This window comes from Ranitomeya variabilis, chromosome 2, assembly GCF_051348905.1.
Source record: "Ranitomeya variabilis isolate aRanVar5 chromosome 2, aRanVar5.hap1, whole genome shotgun sequence".
Taxonomy (NCBI): Eukaryota; Metazoa; Chordata; class Amphibia; order Anura; family Dendrobatidae; genus Ranitomeya; species Ranitomeya variabilis.
This window is the reverse complement of record NC_135233.1, coordinates 825011005-825036684: the sequence shown is the minus strand read 5'-3', so window position 1 is coordinate 825036684 and position 25680 is coordinate 825011005. Positions and strand designations below refer to the sequence as shown.

Genomic DNA, 25680 nt, shown 5'->3' with positions numbered 1-25680 from the left:
GGCATGCGCAGTTCGCGCTGCCCGACCACTGACATCACTTAATGTTTTGCTTACTGCGCCTGCGCGCACGCACGGCCTGAAATTCCGCCCCGCAGTGTGAATAAGTCATAACAGACTGCGGGGTGGGATCACAAGATGGCTCTTTTAGTTACTAACGCCTGGGGGGTGGGGGTGACAGGTTCCCTTTAAATTTATGTGAAGTGAAATGAATGAGTTGGCAATTCTGGCATTGGGTTTTTTTTTTTGCGGTGTTCAGTGCCGGAAAAATACAGATATTTTACCCTGTCATTATGGACATGATAGTATCAGATGGTTTTTGAAATTGGAACATGAGCCTTTAAATAGATAATACCCTGCACTGCTTATGTAAAACAGAGCATCATCATGTTTTTTTGTGTAAGACTGACAGCCTAGTTGATTTAGGTCTTGCAGATTCTTTTAGGACTCTATCTATAGCACACAATGTTAGGCCTCTAGGCGCCATAGCAACCATCGGCTTCCCGCAATGGTGCTGCAGGAAGCGGATGAAGTGAAAGCGATTTTTTGTCACTCTTTAAATCCAGAAGTCACTATGGACTGTGACATGTAAAGTTTTAGTTAAAGGGAATCGGTCAACAGCTTTTAGCTATGTAATCTGACAGCAACATGTGGTAGGGACAGAGACTCTGACTGCAAGAGGCATCACCTAAAGTGGTTTTCCCACGAACAAAAGTGAATTTTAATCAATAGATCTTTGAATAAACAACAACTTCCATAAATGGATGTGTTTAAATAAAATGTCCCTGCGTTGAGATAATCTTATAAATGTGCCCCTGCTGTGTACTGTGTAATGGCTGTGTCTGACCGGGCAGTAACATGTACCACAGCTCCTGGGTAGGGGAGAATGCAAGTATACAGACATTACAGCGTGGGATAGCAGCTGAATCTTTTTGTGAGTAAAACATTTCTCTGCCTGTTTTTAAACAATGTTTTACTTCAAAGAAAGAATCACTTGTGATCCCCGTGCTGTAAGGTTTGTATAGTTTTTCTTTTCTATTACACACACAGAGCTGTAGTATGATCAGATAATATCCCTGCACGGTCAGACACAGCCATTACACAGTACACAGCAGGGGCACATTTATAAGATAATCTCAGCACAGGGAATTTTATTTGAAGTGAACCTATCAGAGGGATTTTGCCAAGTAACGTACAGACACTGTCAGGTTACCCGTTTTGCTGTTCCTGTACACTCAATGTTAGAGGTTTGCAGCTAATGAGATGCCCGTGCTCCAGGGCAGCCGGTGGGCCGAGTCTTATCTTCCTGCTCTAAGCCAGAGAAACCAAGAAAAGACCTGGCCACAGGCCGCCCCAAAGCAAAAAGTCTCTGTATGATGAGGAACATGTTTGTGCTTCGGGCGGCCTGTGGCCAGGTCTTTCCTTGGTTTCTCTGACTTAGAGCAGGAAGATAAAAACTCTGCCTACAGTCCTGCCCCGGAGCACGAGCATCTCATTAGCTGCAAACTTCTAACACTGAATACACAACAACCACAAGACTGATTTCATCACCCCAGGTAACATTTTAATTCGTATAATGGCGCCAACCTGACAGTGTCTGTAGTTTACTTAGCAAAATCCTGCTGACAGGTTTGATTTAAAAACACATCCAATTGTGGAAATTATTCCAAGATCTATTGACTAAAATGAACTTTTGTTCGTGGGAAAACCCCTTTAAGTTTTTTTTGCTGCCGTTCTAGCAGAGTTCACCGAGTTTTGTATGGCCCCACCCACACTATTGCTTTCTGTGTACATTGTATAGTGGGAAAGTGTATATAAACGATCGGTGCTTTATGGCAGAACCAAGCAGTGGGACTTTGTTCAAACAGTCATTCTGTGCTGATAGAGCCCCTTTAAAAAGAATCTGTACATAGCAAAAGTCTACTGCATTTGAGAGATTCATAATGTAGACGAGAAACCAATTAAGGCAATGTCACTTACTGGACTGTTTTTGCTGTGTCAATACAATGAGTGCAGTGTTTTATCAGCAGGAGGTGATTTCTATAGGACAACTGGCCTTGTGCATCCTAGTCCAACCACACCTCGGGCACTTACTAGCATTTGTCACTATACAAGGTACACAGAAAGCTATGCTGTGGGTGGGGGCCCATTTCCCGAGATTTACGAGTATGCTCGGGTGTTCCGAATATTTTGGGTGTGCTCGGAGATTATGTTTGAGTTGCCACAGCTGTATGATTTGCGGCTGCTAGACAGCCTGAATACATGTGGGGACCATGTAACCAGCACACTCGCTCATCAATAGTCCTAATAAAAAGCACGATGATTAGGACTCAAATAAAATAAAATAAAATAAAAAACAGGGGACTGACTGGGATGTTGTTAAACTACAGAATTATAAAACAATTATTGGTATGGGTTTAAAAATGTAAATCTTACCCTCTCTTGTTAGCTGGCCATAGATTTCTTTATCAATAGTTAAATCAATGTCATTGTACTTTTCACCGCACGTAGACAGGTAACTGTCTATTGAATCATATCGAGATTTACTGATTCGATATTTGTCATTCTTCAGAGGCTACGGAAAAAAGAAAATATGTAAATTCTACATCTGCCATAAAACTGAAAAGGGGAAAAAAATAAAACCCAAAACACAGAAAGCAGCATTAGTACCTCCAGGCCTCTTTCTTCTTTGGTGCGATCGTCTACTGAGGCAGATATAACTCCCCACCTGCAGTCTATATCAGACATATAGCCTCTGTAAAATGGTGCTGCCGCACTTAAAGCCATCTGCAAAGAAATTTATTTTTAATAATTACTTCAACAAAAGGCCAACGTGTGTTTTAAAAGTGATCTGTCATGTTAAAACGGGTAGATGACCTGCAGGCAAGACATCCTAGGAGCTGATCAGATTGACTGTAAAAGATGCAGTATAGCATGCATTCAATATATATATTCCTCTGTAATGGAACGCCTTTTGAGAGAGCCTTCTGTCACTTTCACTTACATGCAACATCTGTCAGACTTCTTTCTTCTGAATGAAAAGATACCTTTGTACTGTGTTATTAGTGATGAGCGAACGTGCTCGGATAAGGTGTTATCAGAGCATGCTTGTGCGCTAACCGAGTGTCTTTAGCGTGCTCGAATAATACGCAGGTGCAAGGATTTGAACATCTCGCTGCTTTTTGTCAGCCGCAACATATTAAGGATTGCCCAACAAACCCGAAATCCCTGCATGTATTGCGGCTGTTACATAGCAGCGAGATATGCAGGCGCAGGGATTCGAATATACCATATTTTTCGATCACGCTGAAGACACTCATTTAGCACACGAGCATACTCAGATAACGCCTTACCCAAGCACTTTTGCTCACCACGATTTGCTATCTTACTTCATGCTACATAAAAAGCAATGCATGTGTAAGATGGAGCAGCAGGGGTAAAATCTACAACAGTCTATGTAGAGAAGTGTTTCTCAACTCCGGTCCTCAAGACCCAACAGGTGATGCTTTCAGGATATCCTTAGCATTGTATTAAAGGTGATGGAATTAATGCTTGAGCAGATTATGAATTTATCACCTGTGCAATACTAAGAATATCCTGAAAACATGACCAGTTGGAGGGCTGGAGTTGAGACACACAGATGTAGAGGGTTGCTGCAGAATCTGTAAAGTATGTGTATTAACTCTTTAGATGAAGTTATGCGCATGAACGTGCATGTGACCGATGCAGCCAGTCACTTGCCATTACGCACAGGACACTGGGTTTAAAGACCGGTTTCAAATTCTAAAGACGTGACCACTGCAGCGGTAATGGAGGAGGAAGCAGAGCAACAGGCGGGGGCAGCACTGAACAGGAAGCATCAGGGTGATGGCTAGACAAGTATGCACTTGTGGTCCTCTCCAGCCTTCTGAAAAAAACAAATGTGTTGTGTACAGGTCTGCAGGATTTCCTTCAGGTTCCTGAAAAAAAGTCTTGTAGAAATTATGCAAACTGAGAGGCAATATTTTTTTATTTAGTACATTTACACAAAATATTTAATTATTTGCTTGCTGCCACATTCCGAGACTCAAGTTTTATTCATCAATAATGTAGCTGTGCAAAAGGCTGGCGTCCTGCAGGATGAACTGAGGTTTTCATTGCCACCATTTGGGTTACAAACTACTTTAATGATAGTTTTTAGGTTTTCTTTGAGAGATTGGATGGGCACATCTAAAATTCGGACAATGAATGCCATACAGAAGATTGAGAGGTATTACAAGCCTTTCTTCCTGAAGTGATGCTAAAACCCAGTCTGCATATTAGAATGGTATGATGGATGGACAGATCCTGGGTATTGCTAACTGAACAGGATTGTCAGCAACAAGATTACATGGCATAGGTGTGTTGGGGCAACACAATGAATTTTATTGTGGTTACTATAAAACATACTTAAAGGGAACCTGTAGGCAGGATTGTGCACAGTGACCTACCGACAGTGTCAGGTCGGAACAGTTATACTGATTAAATGATACCTGGATGATAATTATGTAAACTAGGGGGCAGATCAGTGAGGGGATCAGTGACCCGTGAGCAGTCTGCATTATGAATATCTAAGCAGAGTGCTACATGAAGACCCCCACAGGCTACTCCAGAGCACGAGCATATCATTAACACAAATGAAAATAAAGATTAAACAACAACCAAAAGACGGATTTCATCAACCAAGGTATCAATTTATTCAGTATAACGGCGCCGACCTGACACTGTCTGTAGGTTACTGTGCACAATCCTGCTGACAGGTTCTCTAAGGTGTGAAGTGAATATTCCTAAGCTGCCTGGTGGCCTGGCTAAGGACAGAATGTCACACAGGCAGAGGACAATAGTCTCTGGGACACGGATAACAATAGTACACATCTTTACATTAAATCCAAGTCCTAAGCCTGCTCATCCAGTAACTAGTGATTGCAGACAAACACAGGATTACATTAGCTAGGAGTGCAATACAGAGGACCAGTGTAAGAGGAGTCCTATACCTCCATTTATGATGAAGGAATCCATATCACCTGACCAATCATATAGTGAGTTTCACTCAAATAACATTTACTGTCATTTGCCTGTGGATGAAGAAAGCAATAATTCTGAAGACAATTTCTCAGAACCTGAAAAGGAAAATACAGGATGAAATCCTTATATTTGTATTAAAAAGTACTGGTGATTACACTGATGTCTCATCTTATGCAAAAGATGTACCAGATAACCAAAGGAAGTATCTCTCTCTCGCTCATATTCATTACTGTAATGAGCGGTACCATGTGCCCGCTCAACACAGTTAGAAGCTGTCAGCGCCGGAGAACCAGGGACCACGCCAGGAGCAGGTGAGTATAACGCAGTGCGCAATATTCACTTTTCCTCGTTCCACCGTCGGCGCCGCTGCATCTTCCCTGTCCTCTGCAGTAACGCTCAGGTCAGAGGGCGCGATGACGCGATTAGTGTGCGCGCCGCCCTCTGCCTGAACGTCAGTGCAGAGAACGGGGAAGACACAGCGGCGCCGTCGGTGGAACGCGGAGCATCTTATGTGGAGCATCTTATGTGGAGCATCTTATGTGGAGCATCTTATGTGGAGCATCTTATGTGGAGCATCTTATGTGGAGCATCTTATGTGGAGCATCTTATGTGGAGCATCTTATGTGGAGCATCTTATGTGGAGCATCTTATGTGGAGCATCTTATGGGGCCATGAGCAGCGTTATATGGGGCAAATATCTGTATGGGGCATCTTATGGGGCCACGTGCAGCATTATATGGGGCAAATATCTGTATGGAGCATCTTACGGGGCCATAATCAACATTTGTGCAGCATTATATGGGGCATATTTTAATATGGAGCATCTTATGGGGCCATCATGAACTGTATGGAGCATTATATAGGGCTCCTGATTCAATATGGATATTCAAAAACACTTAACCTACTGATGTCTCAATTAATTTTACTTTTATTGGTATCCATTTTTATAATTTACCGGTAGCTGCTACATTTTCCACCCTAGGCTTATACTCGAGTCATTAAGTTTTCCCAGTTTTTTGTGCCAAAATTAGGGGTCTCGGCTTATACTCGAGTATATACGGTAATCGTCTAAGGTCCATTTCCATCTGTTAGTCTGTAATGGAAATCCGCGTCGCTGATTTGTCGCGCCAGATGCCAGCAACCAATCAGCGACAGGCGAACTGGCACGGGATTTGAACCATGCTTCGCTGATTGGCTGGGCACAAACAATCAGCGAAGCGGGATTTAAATCCCACGCCAATATCGCTGATTGGTCGCGCCAGCGACAGGCTTCACTATTGATGCTGCCTATGCAGCATCAATAGTAAAAAGATATGTTAAAAATAAAAAAATTGTGCTATTCTGGCGACCCACGAAGCCTTCCCCATCCTCGCGATTCTCTCGGCAGCTCAGTTCCCAGTAACGCTTTGCGAAATAACCCCAGATGACGTAGGATCACACGAGACCGCTAAGTCATCACGTGTTATTGCCACAAAGCATCATTGGGATAGGACCTGGCGAGAGCATCGCTCTCTGGTTCCGGGGGCCGCCAGAAGATGAGTATATAACTATTTTATTTTTTTTATTTTTTTTTAACAGGGATATGGTGCCCACACTGCTATATGCTACGTGGGCTGCGCTTATATGCTACGTGGGCTGCGCTTATATGCTACGTGGGCTGCGCTTATATGCTACGTTGGCTGCGCTTATATGCTACGTCGGCTGTTATATGCTACGTTTACTGAACAAGTTGTGTCATACATATTCTAGAATACCCGATGTGTTAGAATCGGACCACCATCTAGTATATTATAATACTCCCCTGCCGCTCCTTCATTGCTGATCTCTCCTCTCACATTTTCGGCTTTCCCCCGGACTAGCAGAATCAGTGGAGCAGTCAGTAAGTGCTCTACCTTCTCAATCACTGCTGCCCCTGCATACAGCAACAGTTGTGAGGAGTTTTTATCACTTGATGCTTCCTGCACAGGGAAGGGAAGAGATGACAAAGCTCATTACATTGCAAGTTTTTCATCTATTTCATCTAGTGGGGAAGGGGACTAGAATGGCAGTGATGTGGCCGCTGAGCCAATGAAGGAGAGACAGCTGCTGCCACATGGGTCTTCTTGTAATCCCTCCCACAATCTCTCCTATCCACTACGACATGAAGGGGGACACAAGAACCACAAAACATAGAAAAAAAAGTGTTTATTAAAGTTATTCACGTTAACCATTTTTTGTGAACATTTATACCTGTTTAGAAGCTTTTAACATCAAAAGTGTGAGTCATGGCACAACCCCTTTAATTGTGAATTGGTTAGATCAGGTCAGGAGACATGTTGGTCCAGGTATTGAGGGATGTATAAGGACTGGAACGGGGGGGATGTCCTAATTCAGCTCATGGAGGTGTGTGCATGTCTGTAAGCAAGTGTGTTGTCATAGTGGAGAATTATGTTGGAGATATAGATAGAAATAGGGTGTAAACTCGGCGCCTCAATAGACCACTATTCACCTGTTATAGATGCATTACACAGTGCAAAAAGAATAGTCTTCATGAAAAGGAACCAATATGTCTCCAAGGGGGATAAACATTGCAAGATGTATGAAAAACTAAAAAGACAACTACAAGCTTACCACAATTGGACATATTGTTGCTAGTTGGTCATAAAGATACCTGGCTTCTAAAATGCTGCAAGCCTGAAAAGTTACCTGCCGCAAGAAGCAAAAAAAATAGTGTTAACAACAATAGCGCAACTGAACAAAAGAGTAGAAATGGAGAATAGAAAAAAAACAACCAGCATTAACTGAGCAAGAAAGTTACAGACAGGTAAAGTTTAGAAGCAAAAAAAAAAAAAAAAATCTAAATCCAAACTGCTGGTTTCGTGCCTGAGCCAAGCGTGACAGACCATACCTGAAGACAGCAGTTGCCCATCCCAAAGCCCATGGCATCCATGTACACGTGATCAGGCAAAGCTGCTGTAGCTCCATCACCAGGATCATTAGCAAATCTTTCAATAAATGGAGACGGAGTATTTCGGTCTTTAAAAACTACATGAGCAAAACAAAAAAGGCACTGTAACAAGCTAAGGATGACTAACAATCACAATATAACCAAAAAGAATACTCACTTGGAACATTAATGGCTACTTTTTCACCACGCCTGTGTCGAATATTTCTGGTTAAAGTACTGTGTAAAACAAAAAGCATAAGGCCTATTTGAATGCCAGTGACAATGGGTATTACACTAAAGTAACCTGAACCAAGCAGTCACTCATTTTATACAGTTATTAATATTCAAATAAGGGAATTAAACCCATAAAATATCCCATTACAGATGAAACCCAAAGTGTACCTAAAGCGAGGATGTTTGTTAATCGCTTCATCTGGAAAGAACAGAGACTTGGAGGCTCCTTGTTCCACTGGAGTTGGTTGAAATTCTGGCATTGTGAATCCTGGACATCCCAGTCTAAGAGCATACAATTGCTAGGATTAGTTACATGTCAGCCATACCTGTAGACATCCATGATTCTATACACACATTTATGTAAGGAATACATTATAGACACGTGCATGTTATTCTCAATGTCTGACCTGAAGTCAGAATAAAACTTTCCCATTTTAGGTCAATTAGGATAACCATAATTATTAATATTTGCCAAATGCCAGAATAATGAGAGAATCTTCTAAGGCATTTTTATTACTTACTGATTACTTACTGCAAAGTCAAAAGTTTACATACACTAAGATTACTATGCCTTTAAACAATTCTGGACTGCCCATATGTCATGTTTGGAAGCTTCTGATTTTCTCGGTTTCATTTTTTTTTTTTTTTTTTTTTTACAACATCTGAGTTAGAGACACACCTGTGGGAGGTATGTTAATGCACATCTGAAACACACTGCTGCTTTGTGTAGGGTCATTCCATGTCAAGTAAAGCAATGATTTTTACCTCTATATTTTTTATTCTTTTGAGATTTTGTTATTTGGTAATAGTGTGTCAGAGAATGCAAAATGCGAAGAAAAAAAATTCTAAATATATTTTTTTTAATTGATTTTCAAAGTTCGGAAAAAGTGTGAATTTCGGTGTTGCCTGCCTTTACATTTCTCCCCATAACTCAGGCTAGAAAAAAAGATAGGGAAACAAAATAAACACCATTCTACTCAGAACTGTACAGGCTTTCACCAGATATGTCACAAGAGTATCTTTGTTAACCCCTTAACGACCGCCGATACGCCTTTTAACGGCGGCCGCTAAGGGTACTTAATCCACAGCGCCGTTAATTAACGGCGCTGTGGAAAAAGTGAATAGCGCCCCCCAGAGTCGGATTTTCTCTGGGGTCTCGGTTGCCGAGGGTAGCCGAGACCCCAGAGAACATGATTCGGGGGGTTTTTACCGACCCCCGAGTTGCGATCGCCGGTAATTAACCGTTTACCGGCAGTCGCAACAAAAAAAAAAAAAAAAAAAAGCGATTTGCCGTTTAATTTCTCAGTCCTCCGATGTGATCGCACATCGGAGGACAGAGAAATGTGGTCCACCGATGGCCCCCAATAGCCCCCCAATACTTACCTACCTCCCCCGGTGCTCCTCGTGTCTCCCCCTGGGCGCCACCATCTTCTTTCTGGGAAAAAATGGCGGGCGCACGCGCAGTGCGCCCGCCGCCCGGAAGATCTTTGGGGTCTCGGCTGCCGGGGGTAGCCGAGACCCCAAAGAACATGATCGGGGTCGGTTTGCACCGACCCCTGCTTTGCGATCGCCGGTAATTAACAGTTTACCGGCGACCGCAAAAAAAAAAAAAAAAGCGATCAGTTATTTCTCTGTCCTCTGATGTGATCGCACATCAGAGGACAGAGAAATAGGGGGATTCGGGGACCCTATCATACTCACCCGGGGTCCCTGGGTCCTCTTCTGTCTTCTCCTGCCAGCCGGCTTTTTCATCATGGCGGGCGCATGCGCAGTGCGCCCGCCATCTGCTGCCATCTGCCGGCCGGCAGGAGAAGACGAGTTGGGGCTAGAGTTAGGGTTAGAGTTAGGGTTAGAGTTAGGGTTAGAGTTAGGGTTAGAGTTAGGGTTAGAGTTAGGGTTAGAGTTAGGGTTAGAGTTAGGGTTAGAGTTAGGGTTAGAGTTAGGGTTAGAGTTAGGGTTAGAGTTAGGGTTAGAGTTAGGGTTAGAGTTAGGGTTAGAGTTAGGGTTAGAGTTAGGGTTAGAGTTAGGGTTAGAGTTAGGGTTAGAGTTAGGGTTAGAGTTAGGGTTAGAGTTAGGGTTAGAGTTAGGGTTAGAGTTAGGGTTAGAGTTAGGGTTAGAGTTAGGGTTAGAGTTAGGGTTAGAGTTAGGGTTAGAGTTAGGGTTAGAGTTAGGGTTAGAGTTAGGGTTAGAGTTAGGGTTAGAGTTAGGGTTAGAGTTAGGGTTAGAGTTAGGGTTAGAGTTAGGGTTAGAGTTAGGGTTAGAGTTAGGGTTAGAGTTAGGGTTAGAGTTAGGGTTAGAGTTAGGGTTAGAGTTAGGGTTAGAGTTAGGGTTAGAGTTAGGGTTAGAGTTAGGGTTAGAGTTAGGGTTAGAGTTAGGGTTAGAGTTAGGGTTAGAGTTAGGGTTAGAGTTAGGGTTAGAGTTAGGGTTAGAGTTAGGGTTAGAGTTAGGGTTAGAGTTAGGGTTAGAGTTAGGGTTAGAGTTAGGGTTAGAGTTAGGGTTAGAGTTAGGGTTAGAGTTAGGGTTAGAGTTAGGGTTAGAGTTAGGGTTAGAGTTAGGGTTAGAGTTAGGGTTAGAGTTAGGGTTAGAGTTAGGGTTAGAGTTAGGGTTAGAGTTAGGGTTAGAGTTAGGGTTAGAGTTAGAGTTAGGGTTAGGGTTAGAGTTAGGGTTAGAGTTAGGGTTAGAGTTAGGCTACTTTCACACTAGCGTTTTTTGGCTTCCGTCGCAATGCGTCGTTGGAGAAAAAACGCATCCTGCAAAAGTGCTTGCAGGATGCGTTTTTCTCCATTGGCTTGCATTAGCGACGCATTGCCACATGTCGCATCCGTCGTGCGACGGATGCGACGTGCTTCGGCGGACCGTCGACACAAAAAAAACTACATGTAACTTTTTTGTGCGACGTGTCCGCCATTTCCGACCGCGCATGCGTGGCCGGAACTCCGCCCCCGCCTCCCCGCACCTCACAATGGGGCAGCGGATGCGTTGAAAAAACAGCATCCGCTGCACCCGTTGTGCGGCGCTTACAACGCTAGCGTCGGTACGTCGGCCCGACACACTGCGATGGGCCGAGTACGACGCTAGTGTGAAAGTAGCCTTAGGCTTCTTTCACACTTGCGTCGGTACGGGGCGGTCGCAATGCGTCGGCCCGATGTACCGACGCACGTTGTGAAAATTGTGCACAACGTGGGCAGCGGATGCAGTTTTTCAACGCATCCGCTGCCCAGTCTATGTCCTGGGGAGGAGGGGGCAGAGTTACGGCCACGCATCCGTGGAAATGGCGGACGCGACGTACAAAAAAAAAGGTTACATTGAACTTTTTTTGTGACGACGGGGGCTAAAGTTATGGTTAGGGTTGGGATTAGGGTTAGGGTTTGGATTAGGGTTGGGATTAGTGTTACGTTTGGGATTAGGGTTGGGATTAGGGTTAGGGGTATGTTGGATTTAGGGTTTTGATTAGGGTTATGGTTAGGGTTGAGTTTAGGGCTGTTTTGGGGTTAGGGTTGTGATTATCGTTAGGGTTGTGATTAGGATTATGGATCAGGTTGAGATTAGGGTTAGGGGTGTGTTGGGGTTAGGGTTGGAGTTAGAATTGGGGGGGTTTCCACTGTTTAGGTACATCAGGGGGTCTCCAAACACGACAGCCAATTTTGCGCTAAAAAAGTCAAATGGTACTCCCTCCCTTCCGAGCTCTGCCGTGCGCCCAAACAGTGGTTTACCCCCACATATGGGGCATCAGCGTACTCGGGATAAATTGGACAACAACTTTTGGGGTCCAATTTCTCCTGTTACCCTTGTGAAAATAAAAACTTGGGGGCTAAAAATCTTTTTTGTTGGAAAAAAATATATTTTTTTATTTTCACTACTCTGCATTATAAATTTCTGTGAAGCACTTGAGCTTTCAAAGTTCTCACCACATATCTAGATAAGTTCCTTAGGGGGTCTAGTTTCCAAAATTTGGTCACTTGTGGGGGTTTCTACTGTTTAGGTACATTAGGGGTCTGCAAACGCAACATAACGCCCGCAGACAATTCTATCAAAGTCTGCATTCCAAAATGGCACTCCTTCCCTTCCGAGCTCTGCTGTGCGCCCAAACAGTGGTTTACCCCCACATATGGGGTACCAGCATTCTCAGGACAAATTGGACAACAACTTTTGGGGTCCAATTTCTCTTGTTACCCTTGTGAAAATAAAAACTTGGGGGCTAAAAAACGGTAATTAGTCTTACCGATAATTGTATTTCCAGGAATCCATCCTGACAGCACCATGGAGGACGTCCTTCTCATCCGCAGTGGGACAGGAAACCACGAGAGTTCAAAAGGACCCTCCCACCTCCACCCTTCAGTGATTTTTCAAAGTAACACGTCTGGATGGATGCAAACAAAACAAATTTATTTTGAACATAACAAGATTAGTACAAATGTTACTTCACATAAGTATAACAGATATTAGGGAGGGAACTATCCGTGCTGTCAGGATGGATTCCTGGAAATACAATTATCGGTAAGACTAATTACAGTTTTCCAGGTCACCACCTGACAGCACCATGGAGAAGTACCAAAGGAAACTTCCTGTTCTAGGGTGGGACTACCGCTTGAAGCACCTTCCTGCCAAACGCTAATTTAGAAGAAACTACATCTAATTTGTAGTGTTTTGAAAAGGTGCTAATGTTAGCCCAAGATGCTGCTCTGCAAATCTGATCAATTGAAGCCCCACCTTTTTCTGCCCAGGAAGCGGCCATAGCCCTAGAAGAGTGAGCTTTCAGGACCTCTGGGGGGTTCTTTCCCTGCGCCTGATAGGCAACGCTAATGGCGGATCTAATCCATCTGGCTATGGTGGATTTTGAGGCCTTCTTCCCTTTATTAGGACCCCCGTACAGGACGAATAGATTATTATCCTGCCTCCAGGCCCTAGTCATATCTAGATATTTTAGTACTGTTTCCCTGACATCTAGGTTATGAAAAAAGGACTCTTTCTGGTTCCTAGGAAACTGGCAGAAAGATGGAAGTACTACCTCCTGGTTTATATTGGAAACTGAGGCAACCTTGGGAAGGAACCCTGGGTCAAGTCTTAAAACTAGCCTATCCTCGAATACCTGAAGATAAGGGTTCTGGATGGACAGGGCTTGGAGTTCCCCTAATCTTTTGGCCGAAGTAACGGCTACCAAGAAAACAGTTTTAAGGGAGAGATTAGCAATATTAATGTCTTTCTTAATATCAAAAGGCTCCCTACATAACTCATTAAGGACTAGGTTAAGGTCCCAAGGAGGGACGGTGTTTCTGATTGGGGGCCTTAACCTTGTAACCGCCTTGGAAAACCGCGTGATCCAAGGATGAGCGGCCAGGGAAGTATCATAGAATACACTGAGGGCTGATATCTGGACTCTTAAGGTACTTGGTTTAAGACCTTTCCTGAATCCCTGCTGTAAAAAGTCCAGAATTTTAGGAATGTTAGGGCAATCAACATCGATTGTTGCATCTCCACAAAAGCTGCAGAATTTCTTCCAAATCTTAAGGTAAATTTTTGAGGTCACTGGTTTCCTACTTGCTAGTAGAATGGAAATTACTTCCTCAGATAGGCCTCTTGTTCTTAGGATCTGCCGCTCAGGATCCAAGCCGCTAACTGAAGATTTCCCGGGTTTTGGTGAAGAACCGGACCCTGAGAAAGTAAGTTCTTTAATTCTGGGAGATGGTACGGATCGTCTATTGCCAGTTTCCTTAGGAGAGGGAACCAGCTTCTCCCGGGCCAGAAGAGAACCACCACGATCACCTGAGCTTTGTCTTCGAATATCTTTCTGAGGACCCTCGGTACCAGAGCTAGAGGGGGAAAGGCATAAAGCAGACTCCTGCTCCATGACTGGGAGAGAGCATCCACTCCTGTCGGGTTTTCCTGAGGGTTCAGGGAATAGAAAGCATTTACCTTCGCATTCCTTCTGGTCGCAAAGAGATCCACTGTCGGAGTCCCCCAGCGTCGACATAGGGTATCGAAGACTCTGTTGTTCAATTCCCACTCTGTGGGTGACAGCTCTTCTCTGCTCAGGTAATCCGCAACCTGGTTTCTTGAGCCTTCTAAGTGAACCGCTGAGACCGAAAGTACTGACTTTTCTGCCCAGGTAAAAATTTGATCGGCCAGATGTTGTAGCTTCGGATGCCTTGGCCCCCCTTGGTGACGAAGAAAGGACACCGTCGTCATGTTGTCCGAAAAGATCTTCAGGTGCTTGTTTTTTAGCAACGATCGGGCTGAACTCAACACCTTCCAAACCGCATGTAGCTCTCTGTGGTTTGAGGAATTGCTGCCGTCTTCCAGATTCCATTGGCCCTGGAAGAATCTTCCGAGAACCTGGCCGCCCCAGCCCTGCTGACTTGCATCCGTTGTTACCGTGACTGCCGGGGCCTGGATCCAAGGGACACCCTTCCGGAGATTTTCTGACACCGTCCACCAGCGAAGGGACTGTTTGACCCGATAAGACAGGAGAAACTTCCTGTCCAAAGAAGACTGTCTTCTGTCCCATGATGACAGAACCGCCTTTTGCAACTGGCGAGAGTGGAATTGACTCCAGCTGACACAAGGGATACAGGATGTCATGATGCCCAAGATCTTCATAGCATCTCTTATTGTCCCTCGATTTTTTGCAAACTGTCGAACCTTTTTTATCAGGTCGGACCGTTTTATGTCCGGAAGGAATGATTTTCTCAACTTCGAGTCCAGCACTATTCCTAGGAACTGTCTTCTTGATCTTGGCGTTAGGTGCGACTTTTCCCAGTTCAGGACCCATCCTAACTTCTGCAGTGTGGAGATCACCAACTGAGAATCGATCTTGAGTTGCTCTACCGAGTCTGCTACCAACAGGAAATCGTCGAGATATGGTACTATCGTGATATCTCGTTTCCTGAGGTAAGACACGATCTCTACGATGAGTTTTGTGAAAACTCTTGGAGCCGACGCTAGTCCAAATGGAAGGCAACGAAACTGATAATGGAATGTTTCTCCTTCCCTCTCTATTGCGAATCTCAGGTATCTCTGATGATGCGAATATATTGGTACGTGGTAATATGCACTTTTTAAGTCTAAAGTGCACATTACCACGTCTTTCCCTAGAAGGGGAATTGTGGAGCGGATGGATTCCATCTTGAACCTCTTGTATTTTAGCCATCTGTTTAGAGGCCTGAGATTTATGATGGTGCGAGATTCTCCTGAGGGTTTTTTTATAGAAAAAAGACCCGAGTAATGACCCGTTCCTATCTGGTGAGGAGGGACAGGAGATATCGCCCCCATCCGGAGGAGGTCCTGTACGTCCGACCACACTGGAGAGACTGAAGAGAGACGGGTGTTGGAAACAAAATATCTTTCTCGGGGAAGGGAGTTGAACTCTATCCTGTACCCCTGAGATATAACCTGAAGGACCCATGGGCTTGATGTAATTTTCTCCCACTCCTCTAGGTAGTTTAGCAACCGTCCCCCTATCCTGGTGGCGTCATTTTCTCCTGAACTCTGATCTAGGGTTTGAGGGACCCGGATCTCTGTTTCGGTTCCTATTCTCTCCTCCTTTCTGGTAGCTCCACCTACCTTGCTTCCCCTTACCCCTATAGTCTGATCTCTGACTGTAAAAGGGCCTACGAAAGGGCTGGTATTTTTTCTTTTTCTCCTCTGGAAACCCTTTCTTATCATCAGAAGCTTTTTCCAGTATGTCATCTAATATGGGACCAAAGACTCTGCCCCCTGAAAAGGGAATAGAACATAATTTGTTCTTCGAATGAACATCCCGCGACCAATTTTTTAACCAAATAGCCCTACGGGCAGCATTTGATAGGGACTGGCCTCTGGCAGTGAATCTCACAGATTCTGCCGTGGCGTCCGCGAGAAAACCTGTTGCAAGTTTTAACAAAGGGATAGCTTTAATAATAGATTCCCTCGAGGTCTTTGCCGACAACTGGTCCTTCAAGTCGTCGACCCATAAATGCAATGATCTCGCCACAGATGTCGCCGCGATATTTGTGCGGATCACTGCGGCAGAACTCTCCCACGCTCTTTTGAGGAGACCATCTGCCTTTCTGTCCATAGGCTCCTTCAAGTTTGAGGAGTCCTCAAATGGTATGGCAGTCCGCTTTGATACTTTTGCCAGTGGGATGTCAATCTTTGGTACATCCTCCCAATCTTTGACCTCTTCATGATCAAACGGGAGACGCAGTCTAAAGTCTTTTGGAATGGAGATTCTTTTTTCCGCCTCTTCCCATTCTTCCAAAATCATTGAACTGTGGGAATAGGTGATGAAGAGGTTAATGGCTGTTTACCGAGACAAGATTAGAGACTAGCCGGCTCGGACTCACCGAATATGGGCATTAACCGGGAAGACCATTGATGTTTGTGAACGTAAGCCCCCGAACATCTCGTCCTGGACGGATTTAGAGGTTGAGGGTTCCTCAACCTGCATGGTCTGTCTCACAGCTCCTAGTAGTTCTTCTATGTCATTAGAAGAGAACAAATATTTCTTTCCCCTCTGAGGAGGGTCTCTGCATACTTCCTCTTCCTCCATCTCAGAGTTTGAGGGACTGTCCTCAGATGACAGGTCAGACTCCCTCTGCCTTTTCCTGGACCTAGGAAGATCCTGGTAATCAGACTGGGACATCAGGGGAGTGGAAAGGCTAGATATAGAGGCCTGCACCTCTTCTCTAACCATAGTTCTCATGTTCGTTATTAAGGAGGCCTGCTCCTCCCCCACAATACGGGCAGTGCAGGGCTCACAGAGGGGTTTCAGCCAGGAGGCGCCAAGCTTTGAGGCACATAAGGGACATTTCTTATTTCTTCTTTTTTCTCCTGAAGAAGACTGTCCCTAAAATAAACAAGAATCTCGCTAATGGATATTCTAACTGATGTAGAAACAACCCTCACCACTGGGTGCACTCACATGAGCCTGGGAAGCCGGCGCTTCAGCGCTCGCCGCAGCTATAGGATCTGGATTCTCCATAACCGACGCCGCGCCGCCGCTGCGCTATCTTACCTTATATACTTCTAGTCCCCTTCTCAACAGGAGCAACGAGGATGCCGCCATTGCTCCCGGCCGTGACCCGGAAGTGATGCACGGCGCGGTGAACCGGAAGTTACTCCGCCACGTTTCCAGCGCTCTCAGCGTCCTAAGCACAGCGTACCGCCCGGCTTCGGATCGCATGCAGAGGGTGCGCCTCGCAGGAGCGATCAGGTACATCTGTGGTGGCATCCTCCGAGGTAGAGAGCCCCCGCCAGGGGGAAGCGACCTCTTACCAGGAGCAGCGCTGCACTGGTACAAGCTGAGGGACCCGATCACTTGGGTGTCAGCTAACAGAGTTCCCAGCGGGAAGGAAGAGGCCGAGCCCCCCCGATCCACACTCTCTGTAGGGACTAGGCGATCTCTCGTCGTTCCCATCCACAGTGGGACAGGAAAAAACACTGAAGGGTGGAGGTGGGAGGGTCCTTTTGAACTCTCGTGGTTTCCTGTCCCACTGCGGATGAGAAGGACGTCCTCCATGGTGCTGTCAGGTGGTGACCTGGAAAATCTTTATTGTTAAAAAATATATATTTTTTATTTTCACGACTCTGCATTATAAACTTCTGTGATGCACTTGGGCATTCAAAGTTCTCACTACACATCTAGATAAGTTCCATGGGGGGTCTAGTTTCCAAAATGGGGTCACTTTTGGGGGGGTTTCTACTGTTTAGGCACATCAGGGGCTCTCCAAACTCGACATGGCGTCCGATCTCAATTCCAGTCAATTTTGCATTGAAAAGTCAAATGGCGCTCCTTTGCTTCCGAGCTCAGCCATGTGCCCAAACAGTGGTTTACCCCCACATATGGGGTGTCGGCGTACTCGAGACAAATTGTACAACAGCTTCTGGGGTCCATTTTCTCCTGTTACCCTTGGTAAAATAAAAATTTGGAGGCAAAAAGATCATTTTTGTAGAAAAAATGCGATTTTTTTATTTTCACGGCTCTACGTTATAAACTTCTGTGAAGCACTTGGGGGTTTAAAGTGCTCACCACACATCTAGATAAGTTCCTTAAGGGGTCTAGTTTCCAAAATGGTGTCATATGTGGGGGGTCTCTACTGTTTAGGCACATCAGCGGCTCTCCAAACGTGACATGGCGTCCGATCTCAATTCCAGCCAATTCTACATTGAAAAAGTAAAACGACACTCCTTCTCTTCCAAGCTCTGCGGTGCGCCCAAACAGTGGTTTACCCCCATATATGGGGTATCGACGTACTCAGAAGAAATTGCACAACAACTTTTGTGGTCTAATTTCTCCTGTTACCCTTGTGAAAATAAAAATTTGGGGGCAAAAAGATCATTTTTGTAGAAAAAATGAGATTTTTTATTTTCACGGCTCTACGTTATAAACTTCTGTGAAGCACTTGGGGGTTCAAAGTGTTCACCACACATCTAGATAAGTTCCTTAAGGGGTCTAGTTTCCAAAATGGTATCACTTGTGGGGTTTTCCACTGTTTAGGCACATCAGGGACTCTCCAAACGCGACATGGCATCCGATCTCAATTCCAGCCAATTCTGCATTGAAAAAGTCAAACGGTGCTCCTTCACTTCCAAGCTCTGCGGTGCGCCCAAACAGTGGTTTACCTCCACATATGGGGTATCGGCGTACTCAGGAAAAATTGCACAACAAAATTTGTGGTTAAATTTCTGTTTTTACACTTGTGAAAATTAAAAAAAATGGTTCTGAAGTAAAATGTTTGCAAAAAAAAGTTAAATGTTCATTTTTTTCTTCCACATTGTTTTAGTTCCTGTGAAGTACGTAAAGGGTTAATAAACTTCTTGATTGTGGTTTTGAGCAGCTTGAGGGGTGCAGTTTTTAGAATGGTGTCACACTTGGTTATTTTCTATCATATAGACCCCTCAAAATCACTTCAAAGGTGATGTGGTCCCTAAAAAAAACATGGTGTTGTAAAAATGAGAAATTGCTGGTCAACTTTTAACCCTTATAACTCCCTAACAAAAAAAAAAATAGTTTCCAAAATTGTGCTGATGTAAAGTAGACATGTGGGAAATGTTATTTATTAACTATTTTTTGTGACATATCTCTCTGATTTAAGGGCATAAAAATACAAAGTTTGAAAATTGCAAAATTTTAAAAATTTGCGCCATATTTCCATTTTTTTCATAAATAATCGCAAGTAATATCGAAGAAATGTTACCACTAACTTGAAGTACAACATGTCACGAAAAAACAATCTCAGAATCAGCGGGATCCGATAAAGCGTTCCAGAGTTATAACCTCTTAAAGTGACACTGGTCAGAATTGTAAAAATTGGCTCGGTCATTAAGTACCAAATTGGCTCTGTCACTAAGGGGTTAATATTTTACCCATGTGAATGGAAACGCAAAATTTTAAAAAGCATTTCCAAAAAAAACATTTAATTTCAAAATGTCAAAAACTGCACATGTGCCTGCTATGCTCCTAGCCACATCTGTACCAAAATACAAGTTGGGATCGTGATGGGATCAGATTTTAAAAAATAAAACTATTACAGTGTCAGTTCGAAAATCTTGAATTCAGATCTGTTCAGCCTGTGGTGTAGAAGTGTGGGGTCCATATTTACCAAATAATCCATGATTTTAAGATATTACTGTATTATTTTATTATGTTACAGAGTCTTACAAGCAGGAGAGGACAGAGGAGAAAGCTTTGTTAGGGCTCAGCCTGAGAATGACCAGGGGTGGACAGTGACTGCAGAGCAGATGACAGGCCGGCAGCTCGGGCCTCCAGAGGCCGTATTCACACCAAATCTTAACACCCAGGCAACTCCTCAAATTGGGGGAGAAAAATATTCTTAACATCCAGTTCATGTATTGTACAAACCAGGACTAAATAGGAGGAGGAGAGTTTGTGAAAACAGCGGTTACAGGAAGCAGAACCCATCACAGGGACTCTGCAATACCGGACTGTCATCCCATGTAGTGACATAGAAATAAAAACAAAGACAGTGAAGTCCATGAAATGGTAGAAGGCAGCACAAGATTGGCAATGGATGGCATAAGTGGTGATGTGACCTGTGAATATGATTGGCGCTGGTGGCGTCTACTGAACTCTCCAAAGATTGTGAAAATTTATAAGTAGAATTGACTTTTCTGCATCTTCTGGTCCAGCGCCGTCCTTTGTGTATCCCAAAAAAACAGACATTTTAAAAGTGAACAAAAATCAGATATTGACTCAGGTGGAGCCAAGCACCATGACCGGCCGCACATACGCTGACACATAAGGAAACGGCCACTGCTAGTGAGCGCTTATGGACAAGGTTACATTTCACCCACTAGAAGGGACACATTGATGATAACAGGCCAGTGTAAAAACCTACTATTAATTGTTTGATTAGTTCATATTTTATAAAACGAGGATTTAACTACTGTACTATTCTTCTTAAACAGTTCATAGATGACATGTTTAGTGATATAATAGAAGAAAAAAAATTGTTCCATGTATAAATAAGTGGTAAAAATATTGGTTCTTTTAATCTGGTTTTTAACATATAATTAGGATGAGACTGTATTTAGAAAATCACACTTGAGGATATGATCACCTTTTCTCTTTTGGCTTGCTCAGCATTTTCAACCTGACTAGATTGAACAAGTTGCCTCATGATGATGAAGATGTATTTGTTCTGGCACTTTGTTATTTGTTTCTTGTTTCTTTATTGTTGCATATAAATGTTGAATTCAATAAGTTGTAATTTGAAAAGAAAAAAGAAGAAACTCACACAAACATAAAATCAGATGATTCAAGGCTTTAAAAAAAAATAAAATAAAAAAAAAATATAATATTTGATAGGTCCCAAGTTGAATCCCTGTACAAATATAACCAAGAACACAAGTAACACACATGCATGTTTTCACAATTTTAAAACATAAGTTTTTTTCACAATTGCGTATCAAAATTTTGAATTTGATTTCTCCAAAACAAAATATAAGCAAACATAGTCTTGTGACATATCAAACGAAAGCCGGTACTATTCTGAGAAAAATGATGCCACTCCCACCTCTATCTTAATTCTAGCCTGAGATATGATAAAGCCATACCAGGCCAAAAATCTGAGCTTTTTTGAAACTTTAGAAATCTGTAAAAAATGAACTGATAAAGAAAAAATTCAAAACTTTTAGTTTGTAATTAACTAAAGTTGTACTTCATAAAAACAAATAAAAATCTAAAGACGTGAGGTAAAAAAAATATTCATATTTGCATCACTTGACATGGAATGACCCTGTAGTATCATGGGAAAGTCTAAAGAAATCAGCCAAGATATCATTAAGAGAATTTTGGACTGGCTCATTCTTGGGTATAATTTCAAGATACCTGAAGGTGCCTCGTTCATCTGTACAAACAATTATAAGCAAGTACAAACAAGATGGGAATATCCAGCCATCATACTGCTCAGGAAGGAGACGGATTATGTGTCCCAGAAAAGAACGCGCTTTGGTCTGACATGTGCATATGAACCCAAGGACAAAAACAAAAGACCTTGTAAAGATGATGGCAGAAGCTGGTAAGATAGTATCAATATCCACAGTGAAACCAGTACTGTATCAACATGGGCTGAAAAGGGCACCCTGCCAGATAGAAGCCATTACTCCAAAGGAAACTCCAAAGGAAACAAAAAAAACAAACAAACAAAAAAAAAAAAAAAAAAACAGATTAATGTTTGCAAATGCACACAGACCTTCATTTTTGGAGACGCGTCCTGTAGTCTGATGAAAATAAAATTTACATTTTTACATCGTTACGTTCAGAGGAAAAAGGGAGAAGCTTGGAAGCCTAAGAACACCATCCCAACTGTGAAACATGGGGGTGGCAGCATCAGGTTTTGGGGTTGTTTTGCTGCAAGAGGGACTGATGCCCTCATCATGTGACAATACTGAAGTAACATCTCAAGACATCAGCCAGGAAGTTAAAGCTTCAGTGGAAATGGGTCTTCCAAATGGACAATGACAAGAAGCATACTGTAAAATGGTAACAAAAGGGCTTAAGGATAAAGTCCATGAGGATGGTAATATGGGACTATGGAAACTGTCTAGATGGGCATTGGAAGGTACAGTAGTAAATAAGCAGTCGAACCTGAACAGAAAGATGGATACCACATAACTCTGAACAGGGAGAAATTAGGAGGAAAAGTCCCTGAAGAACTGTAGTATGCCACGTCACACGTGGGAGATCAGCCAATTCCATGGAAAATTAGCTATGGGAAGGAGCACACAGCATCCAGAAGAAAAACTTGACTGACGAAAGGATAAACCTTCACTATAGTGAAGGTCGCCCATGACCTTCACTATGACGTCATGGGCGACCTTATCGGTCCTGGACCATCTGGGACGGGGCAAGGATTCTCGTGTATGGACCTGCTTACCTAGGTACGAGTCACAACACAACCAAAGATAACGTGACAATATAATTGTCAAAATACAGATAAGGATACGATTCTTGCCAAAGGAAGAAATCTGTTATCGCAATGTTCCTTATCGGATCCAGGCCTGGAGCTGCCTTTGTATTCTGGTTGAAGTTTGCCCAGAGTGAGATCCAATTCCTGTTGGGGGGGGGGGTAATGGGGGGAACCTGTTCCTGCAACGTTTGGAAATCAAGTCCTGGAGTTGATAAGACTCGTGTGCTCAAGGCTTTATCCGATGTCTGTAAGAAAGAAGAGTTAAGTACCGTATTTTCCAGCGTATAAGACGACCATGAAAATCTTCTTAAATTCGGGGGTCGTCTTATACGCCAGGTGTAGTCTTATAGGGAGGGTGCGGACCAACGTGCATATGGTGGGTGGGGAGCCCCCACGCTGCACAAAAAGGAGCCGCCGCCCCCCCCAGCACAGAGAGCATCGGTGCCACAATGAGGTAATAGGGGGATACTCCACTTACACCTTCCCTGTGAGACACCCCCTCTCCGTCATCGGGACCACTCCACCCCACCGTATGCACATTAGTCACCCGCCCTATAAGCCGACATACGGCGTATAAGACGACTTAAGAAGATTTTATATTTTAACTAGAAAAGTTGGGGGGGGGGGGTCTTCTTATACGCCGGAAAATACGGTACTGACAAACAAGTGGGGAGCTTGGGTATTGAGATATCTCAAAGGCCTCTAGGATGGTACAGTGAACAGTCAAAAGAATCATGGTATATATATAGGATCAAAAATCCACCTACTTTCTTTGCGGGACATCTGGTGGATAAAATTACCTCTACGCCAGTCCTTTTTTACTATTTTAATTCCAGTAACTTTAATACCTTTCAGTGAGCCCCCATGATGCTTTGCAAAATGCTGAGATAAGGGATGACCCATAAATTTGTTACTGATATTGCACAAGTGTTCTCCAATCCTGACATTCATTGGATGTATAGTTCGACCTATGTACAATTTTCCGCAAGGACAAGTTAAGCCATATATTATGCCTTGAGTGGGCCAAGTTATAAAACCTTTGATGTTGACTTCTATTGATTGATTAGAAATGGAGACTTGTTTTTTAGTACCTAGTTTTTTTGTTTGTTTTTTTTTTTTTTTTTACATGGCAGACATTTCTTACAAGGAAAAAACCATTAGGAAAATGTTGTGAATGAGAAGTTACCACATTGAGAGGTCTACCGATCGTGGGGGCTATTATATTTCCAAGATAATTTGTATTTTCGTAAACAAATCTCAGGCGTGCTGGTAATAACTCTCCAATTGTCTTGTCCTCCTTTAGAATGTTCTAATGTCTGCTCACAATCTTGTTTAAAATTTTAGTATTGGAGTTATATTGCGTTATGATTGGAACTTCATAATTTTTCCAATCTTTATTCTTATTATCATTTTTATCTCGGTTTCAAAAATTTTTCTCGTGAGAGTTCTCCCACCTGCTTTTTTGTTTCCATCAGAAATTATTTCTTATATCCTTTATGTTGAAATCTTTCAACCAAAAGGTCTGCTTCTATATTATAATCTTCTGGCTCGGAATAATTCCTATGGGCCCTTATAAATTGGCTCTTAGGAATATTTAAAATCCAACTAGGAAGGTGGCAACTATCTAAAGAGATATAGTTATTGGAGTCAGTGGGTTTGTGATATATCTGAGTTTGAATTCTATTATCTTCTACAAAAATTTTCAACTCTAAAAAAAATTTCTTTATTATTAGTGGTTGCTGTAAAGTGTAAAAAATAATCATTTTTATTTAATTCATTAATAAAATCACAATGAAATGGGACCACCAGACCATATAAACACTGTCATTAATAAAACGCTGCCATAGGACCAGGTTCGCCCGTATAGCGCCATCACGGTAGATTTTTTCTTTTTCCCCATTTACCAACATACAAGTTGGCATAACAGGGGGTGAACCTTGTACCCATGGCAGTACTACACTGATGGGAGTAGTAGTGTGTCCCGAATTTAAAATAATGAGTTAATATAAAATCTATGCAATCTATAACGAAGGAAGTCTGGTCTTCTGGTATTGAACTATTACTAGACATAAAATATTTGACTGCTTCACATCCTTTTCCATGTTGGATGATAGTATATAGGGAAAGCAAAGCATCATGGGGGCTCACTGAAAGGTATTAAAGTTACTGGAATTAAAATCGTAAAAAAGGACTGGCATAGGGGTAATTTTATCCACCAGATGTCCCGCGAAGAAAGTAGGTGGATTTTTGAGATGAACACCTTGATACCTAATGGCTTAAATAGCGAAATAGAATTGCCTTTAATAGGTAATGAAGCAGTAACAACCGTGGCATGATAGAGATTATATATATATATATCGCACACTATGCGCACCGGACCATCCCTGAAGAAGGAATCAGTGTATTCCGAAACGCGTAGGATTCTTGGTCCTGTGTGCGCTCCGTAGCCAGTCACGTGAGGCATCATGTGACAGTGACGTCACGCAAGGTCTTGCAGTTTCTCTGCGCCTTGTTGGCTCTAATCTGGAATTAGGTCATCACTGCCTGCGCGCGGCAGATTTATACTTTTCAAGGGATATGCCAGTCACCGGCCGGGACGGCGTCCTCTGAAAAACCAACATGCCAGCTTCTACTGGATGCTGAAGTATTCCTATCCATTATCAGGACCTTTTTGGATGTGGGACTTACAATGGAATACAGTTCTCTTCAGATACAAAGGTAACTAAATTTTCAGTACCTATGATACATGTAATATGGTGTAGACTTCGCTTCCCATATATTTTTATTAGTCTAAACCTGATTTTTAGAGCAAATCTAAATCTTTTATTTTTGATATTTTCGACCTTTAGACGAACAGAGTGGTTTTGTCCTGCTATTTGCTGCAATAAATCTAAGGTTGAGTGGGGCGCACTATGGCTGGCTTTATAATATAATTATAGCGCCTGCGAGATGGATGGGGGGGGGGGGGTTTATCACGGAGCCTAAAAATGCCACGAAAAAAGCCCTGTGCCAAAAGGGCCACACTACTCCTCTGGGACCCTGCTACAGGATATTATGGTGCATACAAAAGTA

At 43.1% G+C, this 25680-nt stretch overlaps 1 protein-coding gene across 5 annotated transcripts in view; it reads right to left on the bottom strand.

Moving 5' to 3' along the window:
- Positions 1-25680, bottom strand: part of GCLC (glutamate-cysteine ligase catalytic subunit) — a 98832-nt gene that overhangs the window by 16163 nt on the left and 56989 nt on the right. For all 5 annotated transcript variants that reach the window (XM_077290025.1, XM_077290028.1, XM_077290027.1 and 2 more), the window contains 6 exons: positions 8369-8482; positions 8145-8203; positions 7928-8064; positions 7651-7725; positions 2668-2784; positions 2434-2572 (listed from right to left, as the gene is read on the bottom strand). In XM_077290025.1, the coding sequence (XP_077146140.1) occupies positions 2434-2572; positions 2668-2784; positions 7651-7725; positions 7928-8064; positions 8145-8203; positions 8369-8482 (641 nt within the window). The remainder of the gene's footprint in view (positions 1-2433; positions 2573-2667; positions 2785-7650; positions 7726-7927; positions 8065-8144; positions 8204-8368; positions 8483-25680) is intronic.